The 17278-nt window shown below is 48.4% G+C and overlaps 1 protein-coding gene and 1 long non-coding RNA gene across 3 annotated transcripts in view; one reads left to right on the plus strand and one right to left on the minus strand.

The window, feature by feature from the left end:
- Positions 1-4492, minus strand: part of TNPO3 (transportin 3) — a 75569-nt gene extending 71077 nt beyond the window's left edge. The window contains exon 1 of one of the 2 annotated variants that reach the window (XM_039519999.1): positions 4140-4492. In XM_039519999.1, the coding sequence (XP_039375933.1) occupies positions 4140-4274 (135 nt within the window). In that variant the 5' untranslated portion in view covers positions 4275-4492. The remainder of the gene's footprint in view (positions 1-4139) is intronic. The other variant, XM_039520000.1, reaches the window with a different exon arrangement.
- An 853-nt stretch (positions 4493-5345) lies between these two features.
- LOC120386839 lies at positions 5346-16002 on the plus strand. The gene is made up of 4 exons (XR_005589936.1): positions 5346-5989; positions 7462-7577; positions 8364-8470; positions 15851-16002. It is a non-coding gene; the product is annotated as an uncharacterized LOC120386839 (long non-coding RNA).
- The last annotated feature ends 1276 nt before the right edge of the window (positions 16003-17278 follow it).

Here is a 17278-nt window from a genome sequence, read left to right on the forward strand (position 1 = left end):
GATACTATTCAATGTGTTCTTTAATTACTTCAATAATGGAGTGGAGAGTATGCTTATAAAATCCGCAGATGACACCAAGCTGGGAGGTGTTGCAAGCACTTTGGAGAACAGGATTAGAATTCAAAATGACCTTGAGAAATGGGAGAATTGGTCTGAAATCAACAAGCTGAAATTCAATAAAGATAAGCACTTAGGAAGGAAAAAATCAAATGCATAACTACAAAATGGGGAATAATTGGCCAGGTGGTAACACTGCTGATAAGGATCTGGTGGAGGGCACAGTGGATCACAAAGTGAATATAAACCAACAATGTGGCGCTGTTCAGAAAAAAGCTAATATTCTGGGGTGTGTTAACAGGAGTGTTCTATAGAAGACACAGGAGGTAACTGTCCCACTCTGCTCAGCACTGGTGAGGCCTCAGCTGGAGTAGTGTGTCCAGGTCTGGGTGCCGCACTTTAGGAAAAATGTGGACAAACTGGAGAGACTCCAGAGGAAAGCAACAAAAATGATCGAAGGCCTAGAAAACCTGATCTAGGAGGAAAGGTTAAAAAAACCTGGGCACGTTTAGTCTTGAAAAAAAGATGACTGAGGCGGGACCTGGTAACAAGTCTTCAAATATGTCACATGCTGTAATAAAGAGTCAAGTCGAAGTTTCCCCAAGCCAATGGCTCATCAGGCTGATGCATTTAAGGCACATCAGTCTCATGGCCAACGGTACACAAGGACACAAGTACAATGTGGCCAGCACCACACCTGACTGCCTATGACTGACCTAACCCCATCGATCAGGTACCCGTTTTGCAGCCGGGTGAACTGGAGGTAGCCTTTCTGTGTAAGATCACGCAAAACTCAAAAGTACATTGAGGGTAGGACGAAATGTCATCAGCTTAATCTGCAGCAAAAGAGATTTATTAGATATTAGGGGAAACTTTCTAACTATAAGGCTAGTTAAGCACTAGAATAGGCTTCCAAGGGAGACTGTGGACTCACCATCATTGGTCAGCCTGTTCTTAAAAACCTCCAAACACCTCTCATAGATTTGTTCCTGCCTCAGCACCAGGGGCTACACCTGATCACCTCTGGTGCTCCCTTCTAGCCCTGTATTTCTATGGTTCTAACCCATTCCCAGTCCCCGCAACCAGGAGAAAGCATTGGGTGCATACAAGACAATATCCCTGAACCATGACAAGACTGGCAACATTTTATATGGGCTTCTAGCTAATAGATTTAGACCTCTGACTAATGCTTTGTAACACACTGTCCGGCCCTGTCTAGCATCAATCACCTTGAAGATTCAGAAGCCAGGAAACAGTACTCCAAACTTAGTGATTAGTTGAGAGTTGCCCAACATGTCACTTACAAGGTCCTTAAATGTGGCCTGTAATTGCCATTAGATCTGCCATGTTAGATACAGAGATAGGCTCCGAGAAGCTGCCAGAAATCAAGCCTGGGCCAATACTTCTTGGAAGGGGAGAAGGGACTCAAATAAGCAGTGTCAAATCGATGCATCTTATCACACAACACAAAAGAAGGGCTGTTTATAATCCCAGCAAAAATGCAAACTCAAGAATTTGTCATTCACATTTCCTCCTTTTCAGACATTGCAAAGATTGTGCGAAAGAAGGGGAGTCTGCCTTTCCTGTCCCCCGTTAAGGAAGTATGCTTCCCTGTGAATGCTCAAGGAGGAAGAAGAGCAGGCCTTTCTGTTTTAACAGAGCGTTTTTGAAAGAAAAAAAGCCTAGAAAAATTCACTCACCAAGTTGGAATTTTATAGGGGAGAAGGGAAAAAAATATATTTAGAAACCTAGTGGAGCTTTCTGGGGGTTGCTGGAAGAAGGTCACCACTCACCATCAAACCTGATAGTTTGAGAACTTTCTCCGAATACTGAGGGAGGGAGAGAGGACTCCCTTCAACAATACTTATAATTAAACAACAAGATAATAAAATATGAGGAAAAAAATCACAATACTGCATGGAGTTTGAATAGAACTAATAAAAGGTTATGCATCTAAACAATAAAAGCAGAAGTTTGGATCTAGACCGGAGATAATGAAAGACTTTAACCAACACTATAAACTGACAAGACAGAAGAGGAAGTCAGTAGAAAAGCATCAACCACAATATAATACATGCTCAATACCACAGGTATTGGTAGCAGGTCTCATCAATATATTTTTAGGGACTTCCATGGGCCAATTTATAATTGTGTATATATTAAGTTTTTCTCTAAGTTACAAAGAAATTTTTATTTGTTATAAAGAACAGATCTGTTAATAGATTAAAAAAAGCCATTACAAAAGACAACATCTCTGCTACCGAATAAACTATTAAGACAAAACCACAACAGCAATCAACAGAGGAAGTGAAGTCTCCCCCTACTGTCACAATTCACAGCAGCTCAACAGGGCCAAATTCCGAACTGGAAAAGTACTGGGGTGGAGTCCTAAAGTAATATGCTGTGACCCATGTCTGTTTATCTTCCTATCAGGGCAGGAAAAATTGCCTGTAGTGACAGATGCAAAAATCAAATTTTTCTTACAATTGTAAGATGATCCGAACTGTTAGAATACATAGCAAAAATTAATTTGCTTTACTGTATGTCTTCAACTATACATTTTATCTACTTTTAACCACCACTTGCATACTAGCAAAACTTTTTGTTAACTGCTCCTGAATGTCAGATTCTAACTAGTATGACATAGTGTAATAAAAATGCTTATGTGTCAGTATAGTACTTTAACATGACGTTCCGAACTCCTGTTACTAAAAATGTACAATGTGTCACAAAAATCTAGCATTATTACAGACCAAACAGTATCAGCACCAAATCCCTGATCTCACTTCAGACAACACAGATAAGAGGAGAAAATATGCACGGTTCTTTCTGGAACAAAGAGATTCTTTCCTTTCAAATATTTGGGACTCCTGAAGGCAACAACAAGAAGAAGCCTGGACTCCAATCATATAAGCTGCAATCGCCAGAATTTGCGGCCTTGTCCGCACTGGCCGGGGTATACGGTCATGTCCAGGCCCACCGAGCTGGTCTTAAGGCACAGATCAGCAGGCGTGAGCTCGGGGTTGTTCGCGGTCTAGCGCCACCCCCGCTGGCTGCAGGGATCCTGCGGCTCCATAAAGCCCTTTCGGATGCCGGGGGCTGGGACGCACCAGAGAAACACGAGACTGCGCTTATTTCAGGCTGGCGAGCGCGGAGCCCTGACAGGCCGATAACCGGGAATCTCACGGGAGAACAAGCGCCCCAGGCTCCCACGTGGAGGCAGCTCGCCCCCCACCCCACCCCGAGAGGGCGCGGAGCCCCCTCCCTCTCTCTGGAAGGGGGGAGAGGCCGAGCCCCGGATCTGTCCCCGCCCGGCAGACACACTCAGTCCCGGCCCGCTGCCCTCCCCACTCGCGTGGCGTGGACCCCAGAGCCCCAGTGCCAGGAACCGCCTCGCCCCCGGCCCCGCTGCGGGAGCCAGACCCCGGCCTCCGATCCCGGCCTCCCCGCAACACGAGGCCTCCAGCCGGCCGCGCTACAGGCCTAGCCCTGCTGCCAGGCCGCCTCCGGCGCACGGGGTCCGCCCCGGCCCAGCTCCGCCCCCAACCCCAGCCGGCTCCGCGCTGGGGCTCGGGGAGCGCGAAGGCCGAACTCGCCGCTCCGAGCCGGGGCCGCCCAGGCTCCGCTGCCGGGAACCCCGGCCCGGCTCCCCGCCGCCACGGCCGGGCTCCCAACGCCACGGCCCGGCCCGGCTTCCCGGCCGGGCTCCCAGCGCCACGGCCCGGCTCCGCTCCCCGCCGGGCTCCCAGCGCCACGGCCCGGCCCGGCTTCCCTCCCCGCCGCCAGGCTCCCCAGCGCCACGGCCCGGCCTGGCTCCCCGCCGGTCTCCCGCCGCCACGGCCGAGCTCCCCCAGCGCCACGGCCCGGCTCCCGCCGGGCTCCCCGCCGGGCTCCCAGCGCCACGGCCCGGCCCGCGATCTCCTCGGCCGCGCAGTTCCTCAGGCCCCGCCCGATCCCCCATGGCCGCGCTGCCCGGTTCCCCCTCGCCGAGTTCACTCAGCGCCAGGGCCCAGCCCGCTCCCCCCGCCGCGGCCCGCAGCTCCCCCCCGCCCCGCAGCGCCCCCCCGGCCCGGCCCGCTCACCGATCTCTGCAGCTCCCCCAGCCAGCAGCTCGCCCGCTCCTTGCCGCTCGGGTCCGGGTCGTGGTAAAGCGCCTGCACCGCCTGGTACACGAGCTGCAGGCTCGGCTTCCCCGCGCTGCCTCCGCCGCCCTCCATGGCTCCGGGTCCCGCACAGGCCGCTCCGCGCCCGGCTCCAGCCCCTCAGCAGCAGCAGCCGCCGCTCCAGGCCGCCGCCATCTCCTCGCCCGGCCGTGTCCGTTACCGGGAGGGGCGGTGTCACCCAGAACGCGGCCCCCCGGAAGCGCGCGGCCCGCGCACCGCGTTCCGCCTGCACAGCGCTCCCGACCGGCCGCCGCGGAGCCTGCAGGCCCTGCCAGCCCCGCGCGCGGATACGCGGCTGCGCAGCCAGGGCACCGCCACCCCCTCCGGCACCGCCCCCGGCTGCCCCCCGCGCGCTTCCGGCCGGTGCCACCGCCACACCTGTCCCCCGCACCCGGAAGTGACCCGCCCTGGGAGGCGGGAAGGAGGCTCCCCCCTCCTGCTCGGGCCCGCTTCCCGCAGGGCCAGGCCCGGCCCCGGCCCGATCCTCCGAGTAACCCCCACCCCGGGCCCTGCTACCTCCCCGGGCAGCCGGCCTAGACCCGCTCAGGGCCCTGGGGCGCCGCCAGAGCCCCCCCCCCCCACGCCCAGCTGGCCCTGCTCGTCCCACCTGGCTGTGCCCCCACCACCACACCTGGGGCCTGCCCAGCCCGCGGCTCCACTCAATCCCCCCTCCCCTCCCTCCCTCCCCTCGCGCCCTGCACAACCCTCCCTCCTCCCAAACCTGGGGCCTGTCCAGCCTCAGTCAACCCCTCCCCTCCAGCCCTGCTCAACCCCTCTCGCCCTGCTCAACCCAATCCTCCCCAACCACACCTGGGGCCTGCCCAGCCCTGCTCAACGCTCCCCCCCCCCCAACCCCAACCACAACTGAGGCCAGCCCAGCCTCTCCAGCCCTGCTCAGCCCACCCTCCCAGCTCCCACTCCAAACACTCCTGGGGACTGCTGTCCCTCTGGCCTTTCCTGTCCCACCCTCCCTAGCTTCTTCACCACCAAACACACGTGAGAACTGCTCCCCCTTCCCCCCATGGCCCTGCTCAGCCTGCCTTCCCTCCCCACACCCCTGCTCCCCAAACACACCTGGGGGCTACCTGTCCTTCCTTCCTCCCCTTGCTCATCCCACCTGGCTGTACCCTGTACCCACAAATGCTCCAGGGGGATGCCCTGGCCCCTCCTGCCCTGCTAAAACCCACCTGCATAGCTCCACACCCCCAAACACCTCTGGGGCTGCCCTCTCCCCCAGCCCTGCTTGTCCCACCTGGCTCTGCCCTGTACCCCCAAACACTCCAGGGGGGTGCCCTGGCCCCTTCCTGCCCTGCTAAAACCCACCTGCATAGCTCCACACCCCCAAACACCTCTGGGGGCTGCCCTGCTTGTCCCACCTGGCTGTGCCCCCCATCCCAAACACACCTGGGGGCTATTCTGGTGCTGCTCAATCCACCTAGCTGGCTGTGCCCTCAGTTCATTGCTGCCCAGCCCCCCCTCCTTCCAAACACGTAACTGGGCCTGTCCTTCCCCGCCTTCTGCCCAGCCCCCATGCCCCAAACAATCTCTGCCAGCTGCTAGGCCTTGCCTGACACTCATCCGGGACTGCTTCTTATCCACATTCCAAGGAGTGTCTTGTTCTCGACCCAGCTCAGACGAGTGACCTGATTTTAAAAGTCACTTTCTGAATAACAAGGCGCTTTGTCCTTGCTCCCATCACCACAGATAAAGGGCACCTTATTTGCCTTCTCCTTGATAAGATGGCGCTTTCCGGATTACTGGGGAAAGTGGTAACGCTTTTTAGCCATTGTTTCTACACTGCTATTTGGATAATTAATTTACCAGTTCAGTGCAGCTGAGGCTTTCTGGGGGCTACTTAGTGGATTTCTGGGAGCAGTGAGGCAGTATACTGGAGTGCATTTACAGAATTGGGCAAAAATGTCTCACCCATAGTGCATGGTGAGATGAGCACTAAAATATTTCTTACGGTTTATGGCTTGTGGCACCACAAAAGCTACGCTTTTCAAGATTCTCTTCCCCCCCCCCACTTATATGGCTAAAAATTTAGATTTAAATAAGGTGAAAGTCAGCCCTTATTAGCATAATATATTCTATTTTATATATATACTTAGCATAATATATTCTATCTCTATAAAATCCTTTAGAGCAGTGGTTTTCAAACTTTATACTTGCGACCCAGTTGAAGAAAATTGTTGATGCCCATGACCCCAGTACTGGGTCGCGACCAACAGTTTGAAAGCCACCGCTTTAGAGATTATACACACCGCAAAATCACTTCACCTGCCACTAAAATGGAACCACCTCTACATTAAAGGTGGCGGCTGTTTAACAATGCATTGCAATGCTGCACAACAATTGAAAGAAAACTCGAATGTCCAATTGAAATTGCAGTGGGAATGGAGGAAAGTAAAATGTAATTATACACGCCCATATTTTGCCTGGTCTATGAGGCTAACAAATCTCCTCTTGTGAAAAATGTAGTCTGACCTTTATCATGAGTATTCAGGAATTCGGCTTCACATCACGATGGCCCTGATGCCACATCGTTTAATACTCTTAGAAGGAAGAGCACATTGACAACTTCCATGTCATGCAGACCTGATTTTTTAAAAAAAAAAGAACACATTCAAATACTGACCAGGCTCGATCCAGCTTTTTTTGTGAGAGTTAATTAGATAGCGGCCTGAGGTGGTATAGCTACTGACCTAGTACATGGAGTCTTGGTCCATGAAGAGTAAATAACCAAGTAAAGAAATAAATAACCCATAATCAAAATTGAGTTATGAAAGGGTTGTGAAATTCCTTTGGTAGCTACAGTAGTTTTTGTAACCTTTATTCATTGTAATGATCTTAGAGCAGCTGCCAGTGTTTCAGTTTTGTTGAGGGGTCTAGGTTGGGGTACTACCAGGGTAGTAGCATGTTCGTTCCTGCTTGCATTGAAGTTTTGCAGTCTCACCGCACTGCATCAAAGACAAAAATCGATGAATACAAAATTACAAAGGAACTGAGAGCAGAAAGAAAGAACCAGGGAAACAAACAAAAAGGGTTTGAAATCTAGAATTTCCTCTTTGGGAACTTAGCGGAAAAGCCACTGAGGAAGATAATTCCATAAATTAATGTATTTGTTGAGAATTCACAACATGATCCATGGTGTATGGAACACAGGGCAGGTTTCTTGTCTACCCTGATAAGTTTATAATCTAAACCTATTTCCTTCCTAAAAATTATTCTATTACAACAGTTTAGGTGAATTTAGTGCTGGTGTATGGTGCTGAATTATGTGACCTTCAGCTGAGACATGAAAGATGCTGGATTGGAAGCTCTGGAGACTGAAGCTTCCTATTTACTACAGAACAGGTAGAGCATATACAGAGTAAGCTTCCGTCACTCCCCTATCTATGTGTTTCAAATGTGACCTGGAAAGACCACTGTATGAACTGAGCGAATAGCTCAGTCTTTCTCACCCATTCCGTCCTTACATCTCAACTGAAACTGCCAACAGCAGACCCGTCTGTGTTCACAGATGTCCACATCACAGAAACGATCTGCTAGGAAATGCACTGAGACCCACCAACCAACCAACTGGTAACAGTCCTTCAGCGTATCAGCCTGGCAGTAGAGTGAATCAATAAACTAGAGATGAGAGGAAAGGTGGCAATTGCTAACTAAAATTAAAAGATGTGGAATCAGAAATCACTTCTGAGGCCTGTGAAGAGAACTTACGATGAGGTCTGTGCTTATGAGCTAAGACATCTTTCTGGTGGCAAGAAAGGAGAACATGGATAGTGGGGACCAACAAATGGAGATGCCAGCATTGTAGATAAAAAGATTGTTTTGATTAATGAAGCAGCGGAGTGCTTTCTGTGATGTGAGACTATTTTGATTAGATGGGGTACACTTAAGCAGAAGGAACCAGCTCTTTGCCACTTTCTCAATTACGTTGCTTAGAAATGGAGATTAGATCATGGGTGATAGTGATAGTCCTTGCGACTACTGCGTGTCTTAGGATGGGTAATAGGTTGTTTCTTAAGAGGAGACATTGACTGTCTGTGGTAGAAGGGCAACCCAGAGTACCAGAGCCTTCGCCAGCCCGGAAGAACATGGGTCAGTTTGTGGTAGTTTGGATCTCCTTCTGTGTTTCAGCAACTTCCTGCTGTGTGAATGAACGGGCTGAATTTTGAGAAGCATCATGTTCCATCTGGGGCTCTGTGGACAGCCTTCTATTCCTGGATCCATCCCAAAAGCTCAAGGTAGATGCCATGTTCACTGCCCACTGTTCTGATTTTGTTTCCTCAGGCCTGGAAAAACTATCTCAGATTTTATCTCCCCCCATCCCCAAAGTAGGGTGAGAGCATTTTGCAGCAGGAGTCTCCTTGAATCGGAGACTGATTGAAGGCAATCTGCATTGTTTAAGTGGGGCAATATCCTAAACATTTCCAATGATTGACATTTTGCAGCTGCCGTGGCTGCAGAGAAAAAGGTTCGCTTGGTCTCCTTGAGAGCTGTGGCATAGAGTTGCTTAAACTTCTCATGCCGCAATCAAATTTAGTCTTACACCGCGGATATTCTAATCTTACCACCCTTGTACGGCATTTGTCTTAGAAGTCATTAGTGATTCCAGGTGTTCAATGTTGGTGATGCAGAAGGAGAGGACATTTAGGGGTCAGCTGGTCACTAGATGGGAACAACAGGTAAAATCCTGCCAGTCCATCAACAAGCCAGCCCTGCAGCTGGATAGGATTTTCCTCTGTTAGCAAAGGGGATATTCATGACTATCCATGAATATCAGGGAGGTTTCATGCTAAGAAGACATAAGCAACAAATCTCCACTAGCCATTTGGTGGGATCTCTCATGTTGTTCCACACCTCCAGAGTGACTGGAGACGGAAAAAAATATTTGACTGTGGAGTGCCCCAGTCCATGAGGAAAAACCTTTGTAATGGTCTGGGAATGGAATGTATTGTCTGGATCAGGGGTAGGCAACCTATGGCACGTGTGCCGAAGGTGGCATGCAAGCTGATTTTCAGTGGCACTCACACTGCCCAGGTCCTGGCCACCGGTCCGGGGGGCTCTGCATTTTAATTTAATTTTAAATGAAGCTTCTTAAACATTTTAAAAACCTTATTTACTTTACATACAACAATAGTTTAGTTATATATTATAGACTTATAGAAAGAGACCTTCTAAAATGTTAAAATGTATTACTGGCACGCAAAACCTCAAATTAGAGTGACTACATGAAGACTCAGCAAACCACTTCTGAAAGGTTGCCGACCCCTGGTCTGGATATTTTCCTCAGTTACACATTAGATGGGGGTTGTCGTCTCTTTCTGATCCTCTTCATCCGCCCCCAGGCTATGGAAAAGTATGTCCTCTGTTTCACTCATTTCACTCTGTTCATGCTTTCATTGGAATCATTGGGAGTGGTACACTGCTAATGAAATCATCCTGCATGCAGCAGATATATTGTTAAACACAGTAAACGTACACACTAGAGATCATCCAAACAATAAAAGCTTTTTCAACATTTTCAGAGTATACAAATAATTTGAATAACCCTCAGATCAAGGCTGGGCTCGTCCGTGGATCCGTCTTGGTTCCACATACAGTACTAAGGAATAAAAATGGTACTTCAGAGATGTCTTATCCATAGAACCAATACTAGAGAAGAGCAGACACAGCTAAAGTTCAGACTTAAATAGATGGAAGGGAACTTCCATAGTCATGACTAGCGGGATTATGGCAAAGGTTTTGCACCCAATTTTCAGATGCTGCCCTTTTCTTCAGGGACAGCCATACCGTGTTCCAGAGAAATAACTGTTGTGTCTATTATTCTTTGCACAACAAAATAATAGGTAGACACTACCAAGGCAGAGAGGGTTCCAAGTAACTGGGGTTACAAAATGTACACAAACATGTAAGCCTAGCTACATATAGATAGGTTTCAGAGTAGCAGCCGTGTTATTCTGTATCCGCAAAAAGAACAGGAGTACTTGTGGCACCTTAGGCCTGGTCTACATTAGGGGGCGAGGTCGATGAGAGATACACAACTTCAGCTACGGGAATAGCGTAGCTGAAGTCGAAGTATCTTATTCTGACTTACCTCCTGTCCTCACGGCGCGGGATCGATGTCCGCGGCTCCCCCTGTTGACTCCGTTACCGCCGCTCACCCTGGTGGAGTTCTGGAGTTGACGGGCGCGCGTTTGCGGATCGATACAGCGCGTCTAGATGAGATGCGCTATATCGATCCCCGATAAACCGATCGCTACCCGCCGATCAGGCGAGTAGTGTAGACATACCCGTAGAGACTAACAAATTTATTTGAGCATAAGATTTCGTGGGCTACAGTCCACTTCATCAGATGCATAGAATGGAACATATAGTAAGAAGATATACACCTCTACCCCGATAGAACACAACCCGGTATAACACGAATTCAGATATAACACGGTAAAGCAGCGGGGAGCCCCGGTCCCTTTAAATCCCCACCCGAGCCCCGCTGCCAGAGCTCCGGCGGTGATTTAAAGGGACTGGGGCTCCCCAAAGCGGCTGGAGCACTGGGCCCTTTAAATCCCCACCAGGGCTCTGGCAGCCGGGCTTGGGCGGTGATTTAAAGGGCCAGAGACTCCAGCCGCTGCGGGGAACCCCGGGCCCTTTAAATCCTCGCCTGAGCCGGAGCTCCAGCAGTGATTGAAAGGGCCTGGGGCTCCCCACAGCAGCTGGAGCACCGGGCCCTTTAATCACCGCAGGGAAGCCAGTCCAGTCTGGCACGGCATACCGGCTCTTGCTGGTATGCCATACTGGACCAAACCCAATATAACGCGGTCTCACCTATAAGGCGGTGAGATTTTTTTGGCTCCTGAGGACCGCATGATATGGGGGTAGAGATGTATATACATACAGAGAACATGAAAAGGTGGAAGTTGCCCTACCAACTCTAAGAGGCTAATTAATTTAGATGAGCTGTTAGCAGCAGGAGAAAAAAAAACTTTTGTGGTGATAATCAAGATGGCCCATTCCAGACAGTTGACAAGAAGGTGTGACGATACTTACATCTGACATCAGGAATCATAACATTCAAAAAACAGTAGGAGAACACTTCAACCTCTCTGGTCACTCAGTAACAGACTTAAAGGTGGCAATTTTGCAATAGAAAAGCTTCAAAAACAGGCTCCTAGGAGAAACTGCTGAACTAGAAGTAATTTGCAAACTAGATACCATTAACTTGGGCTTGAATAGAGACTGGGAGCGGCTGGGTCATTACACAAATTGAATCTATTTCCCCATGTTAAGTATCCTCACACCTTCTTCTCAAGTGTTTGGAATGGGCCATCTTGATTATCACTTCAAAAGTGTTTTTTTTCTCCTGCTGATAACAGTTCATCTAAATTACTTAGCCTCTTAGAGTTGGTAGGGCAACTCCCACCTTTTCATGTTCTCTGTATGTATATATAGCTCCTCACTATACGTTCCATTCTATGCGTCTGATGAAGTGGGCTGTAGCCCACGAAAGCTCATGCTCAAATAAATTTGTTAGTCTCTAAGGTGCCACGAGTGCTCCTGTTCTTTTTGTAGCTACATATACATGCTATTGCTCTGGTTTTATGGAGACAAATTTGACACCGTCAGCTCAGGATTAAACAAAGACTGTGAATGGCTTGCCAACTACAGAACCAGTTTCTCCTCCCTTGGTTTTCACACCTCAACTGCTAGAAGAGGGCCTCATCCTCCCTGATTGAACTAACCTCGTTATCTCTAGCCTGCTTCTTGCTTGCTTATATATACCTACCCCTGGAAATTTCCACTACATGCATCCGACGAAGTGGGTATTCACCCACGAAAGCTCATGCTCCAAAACGTCTGTTAGTCTATAAGATGCCACAGGACTCTTTGCTGCTTTTACAGATCCAGACTAACACGGCTACCCCTCTGATATGTAGACAATGTATGTCTACATTGGAGCTAGAAAGTGTCATTTCCAGTTCGAGGAGACATACCCACTTTAGGTCTGATCAAGCTAGTGCGCTAAAAACAGAAGTGTAGCCACCGCCACAGAAAGGCTAGCTGCTTGAGGACGTACCTAGGGTCTCAGACGGGATCATATTTGGGGTGGCTACTGTTGCTGTAGCTATGCTTCTATTTTTAGTGCTCAGAGCAATCAGAGCTAGCACAGATATGTCTGCTGGAGTTGGAAATTTCACCTCCAGCTCCACTGTAGCTGTACGTACCGTAAAACACAGAACACACTGAGCACCCCAAAGGGCTCACAAACTATTTAAAGGGATACCCACTATTCCTACCCACTACAAAATAAGCATTTCCCACCTAGCTTCATCCTGGACATTGGCCAAAACTTTTTAAATTTTGGTGCCTAAAATTAGACACACCTCTACCCCGATATAACACGACCCGATATAACATGAATTCGGATATAATGCGGTAAAGCAGCACTCCGGGGTGGGGGGGGGTGCACTCCGGTGGATCAAAGCAAATTTGATATAACACGGTTTCACCTATAACACGGTAAGAGTTTTTGGTTTCCGAGGACAGCATTATATCGGGGTAGAGGTGTACTTGATTTCATATTTAGGCACTTATCTAACAAGCCTGATTTTCAAAGGTACAAAGCGCTGCTTGCTCCTTAGCTCTGAAAATCTGGTCAGTTTAGTTAGGTGCTTACATCGGGATTTAGGTGCCTAACTTTGAAAATGTTGGCCCCTTTCCTTATAAATAGGAAGGGTTAGATTTCATGTGGAATATTCTATAGTATATCCTGTTCTACCATGTAAGTAGACCCTTATTCCTCAAGTCAACAGTGACTACTCAGAGGAAAGATGGCAGAATCTGGCTCCACATAAATAAGCACATAAAACAGGAAGTAGCAATAACCTTCACTCTGGTTTCACTTTTATAATTCTCAGTCTCCCATACCTCCAATTATTTATTGTCATCCTATCTTGTTCAGGGCCAGATGCTACTCTGCTACATAGGCATAACTCTGGAATGACACCACTGAGGAGGAGGGATAGCTCAGTGGTTTGAGCATTGGCCTGCTTAAATCCAGGGTTGTGAGTTCAATCCTTGAGGGGGCTATTTAGGGATCTAGGGCAAAAATCTCTCAGGGGGTTGGACTAGAAGATGACCTCCGAAGGTCCCTTCCAACTCTAAGATTCTATGACATAAGTGAAGCTGCTCTGGATTGACACTGATGTGAGATCAGAATGTCACCTTTAGGGTGACCAGACAGGAAGTGTAAAAAATTGGGACAGGTGGGGGGAAATAGGTGCCTATAGAAGACAAAGCTCCAAACATCAGGAGTGTCCCTATAAAATCAGGATATCTAGTCACCTCCCAGTTAGGAAGTTTTTCCTGAGATTTAATCTCAATCTGCTCTGCTTTAGTTTGAACCCATTGCCCCTTGTCCTGCCCTCTGGGGCAAGAGAGAACAACTTTTCTCCATCTTTTTTATGGCAGGTATTTGAAGACCTGTATCATGTCCCCACTTAATCTCTGCTGTTCCAAACTAACCGTACCCAGTTCCTTCAGCCTTTGCCCATACGGCTGCATTCCATCCCTTTGAGCATCTTTGTTGCTCGACTCTCAATCCTTTCCAATTTCTCTACATCCTTTCTATACATTGGTGACCAAAACTGGACACAGTTCTCCAGCTGTGGCCTAACCAGCGCCGAGTAGAGCGGTCCTATCACCTCCTGTGATTTACATGTTATGCCTCTGTTAATGCAACCGAAAATGGCATTTGCTTTTTTTGCAACAGCATCTCATTGCTGACTCACATTGAGGTTTTGATGCACCACAACTCCCAGATCCTTCTCAGCAGTGCTGCTGCCAAGCCAGTTATCTCCCATTCTGTATTTGTGCATTTGGTTTTTCTTCCCTAAGTGGAGCACCTTACATTTGTCTTTATTGAATTTCATTTTGTTGTTAGTAATCCAGATCTCCAATTTATCAAGATCTCTTTGATTTTAGTTCTGTCCTCCAAAGTGTTGGCAACCCACCCCCCCAAGCTTTGTGTCATCTGCAAATCTGATCAGTCTGCTCTCTATACCTACATCCAGATCATTAATAAAGATGTTAAATAACACCAGACCCAGAACAGATCCCTGTGGAACCCCACTTGAGACCTCTCTCCAATCCTGCATCATTCCCTTCAGTTACTCTTAATTTGCGATTGTTTAACCAGTTATGTATCCACTTAATGGTAGTTCCGCCGAGCCTGCATTTCTCCAGCTTACTTGCTACATGTTAATCATGACAGGACAAATCCAGATGTCCTTCCTCAGGACCTTTGCTATTCAATTCTAAGCAGACTTTTTCATCGGAATTTTTTTTTCAAGATGCAAAGAGTGATGTGGGTGCAAAATGCAAAACCTTCCTCCAATGCCATCAGTGCTTTCTGAGACATAGGCTATTTATATGTCATGTATGCTAAGCGCATGGGATGAGAGCCACATGCCTGTCTGAAATGTTCTAGCCCCAGGCTGATACCCTTGCACATGATCTGGTCGTGTAACAAATATAAATACTTTGGGGACTTCATTGGTGAATTATAGACAAAGCTCTTAGAGCAAGACGTAAAAGTCAGGCCCTTCCTTCTTGGCAACACGCTAGTAAATTTCATGTATATAAATAAAAGCAACAGGAGAACATTTAATTCTGTCAAGAAAATGGAGGAGGAACAGGTGGGTGGGTTCCGACCCATCATATGCTTCAGCACTAGAGCTGTAGACACACTGCTATATGTGATGCTCTTTGCCCGGAGAAACAGAAGAGGTCTTTGAGTAACTTTGATCACCAGGGTGAGATTTGCCTTCTCCTGAGTGCTGAGGAGCAGTGCGAGTAACCCAATGCTGAATACAAACTTCAAGTGTTCTGTATTTGCTGTCTACACAAGGTCAGTGAAAACCGCTAAGACTCGGATTTTCTGGATTACAAGTTTGAGTACTGACAGCCGTCCAGGTAGCTGATCTTTGAGCTCGTGCTTCAGTCCCACTTCAGCTGGATTACTTGAGAGTTCCGCTGCTGGACTTTATATAACACGGGTTGTTCTTTGTATTCTCACAAATGCAGTTCAACTGGTTTGGTTCAATTACCATTTACTTCCATGATGAAGGAGAAAGCTAAAACCAAGTGTCACAGTGGTTTCAGGGTAACTGAATCCACTCCTGAGTGGTCCACTCCAGGAAAGCCCGGTCAGGTCTCAGGTCTCCAGCCATCACCTGTCTCTTGTTCCACACCCTTCTGACCAGGGATTTTCAGGCCATGCAGCTCCCGGCCTTACACTGTGATATCTCCAGCAAGCCAGTCTGCTCAACGGTCAGCGCCTGTACTTTGCTCTCTCTCCGAGGGCTATGAACAGCAGTGACGAGTCACCACACAGCTCTTTCTAAGTGAGCCCATTCTAACCCTAACCCTAACCAGATTTAAACACACACTAAGCATACCAGGAGTTACCATCAGCCTTACGGTGCCCTGGTAAAGTCTTTCCAGCCCTTCTGCAAGACTTGCCCCCCCCTTGCACAGAAGGTCCTGTCTGTTTGCTGGGGAGAAAGAAGGCCCTGAGTTAGTCCAAGCTCATACTTTTATACCAACCTCCTTTCTTTGTCTCCTAGTCTCCGGAAAACGCAGCTTGAACCAGTCTATGCAAACCAGCCCAGGGTGGGAGTTTCTCGGGAGTCATTTACAGTCTCAGTGGTAGCCACCCCCGACTGTTTTTAGCTCCTGTAGAAGTTGTGGTTACCCTCCCCCATGGAGGAGAACACAATCGGACATCAACCCAATCATCAGTTTAACACAGAGAGACGGCGGGACGTTGCAATATCTGTCACACCTAGTTCCATGTGGCTGTCTCCAGCATTGGCGGAATGCAGCTGGGGATCTGTGATACATTCAGGGGCTCTGTAATACTTCTCCTTATTCCAAGACATGCTCTTTACTTGTTATAGTTTTACTCAATGACAGTGCTGAAAGTTTAAATAAAAGGAAATTGAATACAAAGGAGCTGATGTTCACTATAACGTAAATTTACAAGAGCAAGGACATTTGGCGGTAGGGCCTCCAGTGTCCTCAATACTCATTGGCATGGTTTGGCTTATTTCACCTACCATACAGAGAAGCTTGAGGGAGAGCAACGTCTTTGCTTTTGTGGGGTCATGGCACAAGCATGATTTTAGGGTGATTTTTAAGAGGGGAGGGATAGCTCAGTAATTTGAGCATTGGCCTGCTAAACCCAGGGTTGTGAGTTTAATCTTTGAGGGGGCCACTTAGAGATCTGGGGCAAGAATCAGTACTTGGTCCTGCTAGAGCAAAGGCAGGGGGCTGGACTCAATGGCTTTTCAGGGTCCCTTCCAGCTCTAGGAGATACAGGTATATCTTTATTTATTTAGTGTAGAACTATTTTACAGGTCCCACAACAGTTCTCAGCACTTCCCTGAAAAGAATAGCCCTTGCCCTGCCAAGCTCAACAGCTAAATGGCAGATTTGACAGACAAGTGAGGACACAGGTTACCCGGTTGTAATGATGTGGTTGCTCAGTTCAGGCACTTGTTGGAGGGCATGCGGATTTTTAATATGGATAGAGATGCTACAAAAGTGCCAGGACCAGATTTGCAGTAGGTCAAACATGGAGGTTTAACCCCCCACTGAAATTGACTGAGTGATCTAAGGGATGAATTTGGCCTTGTGGTTCTTATCCAGCCTGTAACAGGGTTGCCTCTGTAACCCTTCTGCCCCTCTGAGTTGGCAGCAAACAGGGGCCGGTTTCATCCAGGGGGGTTTTTCAAATAACAACAAAAAAAAAAACGGCTCCCCCCCCCCCAGTGACCTGGGACAGTACCTACCACCCCACCTCTAGGAGGAGGCAATTCCAATACTTTCACTACGCAGCAAGAGTCTGAGTAGCAAAAAATTTTTTAATAAAGGAGGGGGACAATGTGGCATCACGTTGAGAGAACAACACAAACAGGACATACACAAACCAAACCCAAACCCCCCTCCAGAAGTTTGGCTGTCCTTAGGGTCTTAAGTCCAAAGTCCAAAAA

The sequence above is a fragment of the Mauremys reevesii genome, linkage group 1, assembly GCF_016161935.1.
Source record: "Mauremys reevesii isolate NIE-2019 linkage group 1, ASM1616193v1, whole genome shotgun sequence".
In the NCBI taxonomy this organism is placed as follows: domain Eukaryota; kingdom Metazoa; phylum Chordata; order Testudines; family Geoemydidae; genus Mauremys; species Mauremys reevesii.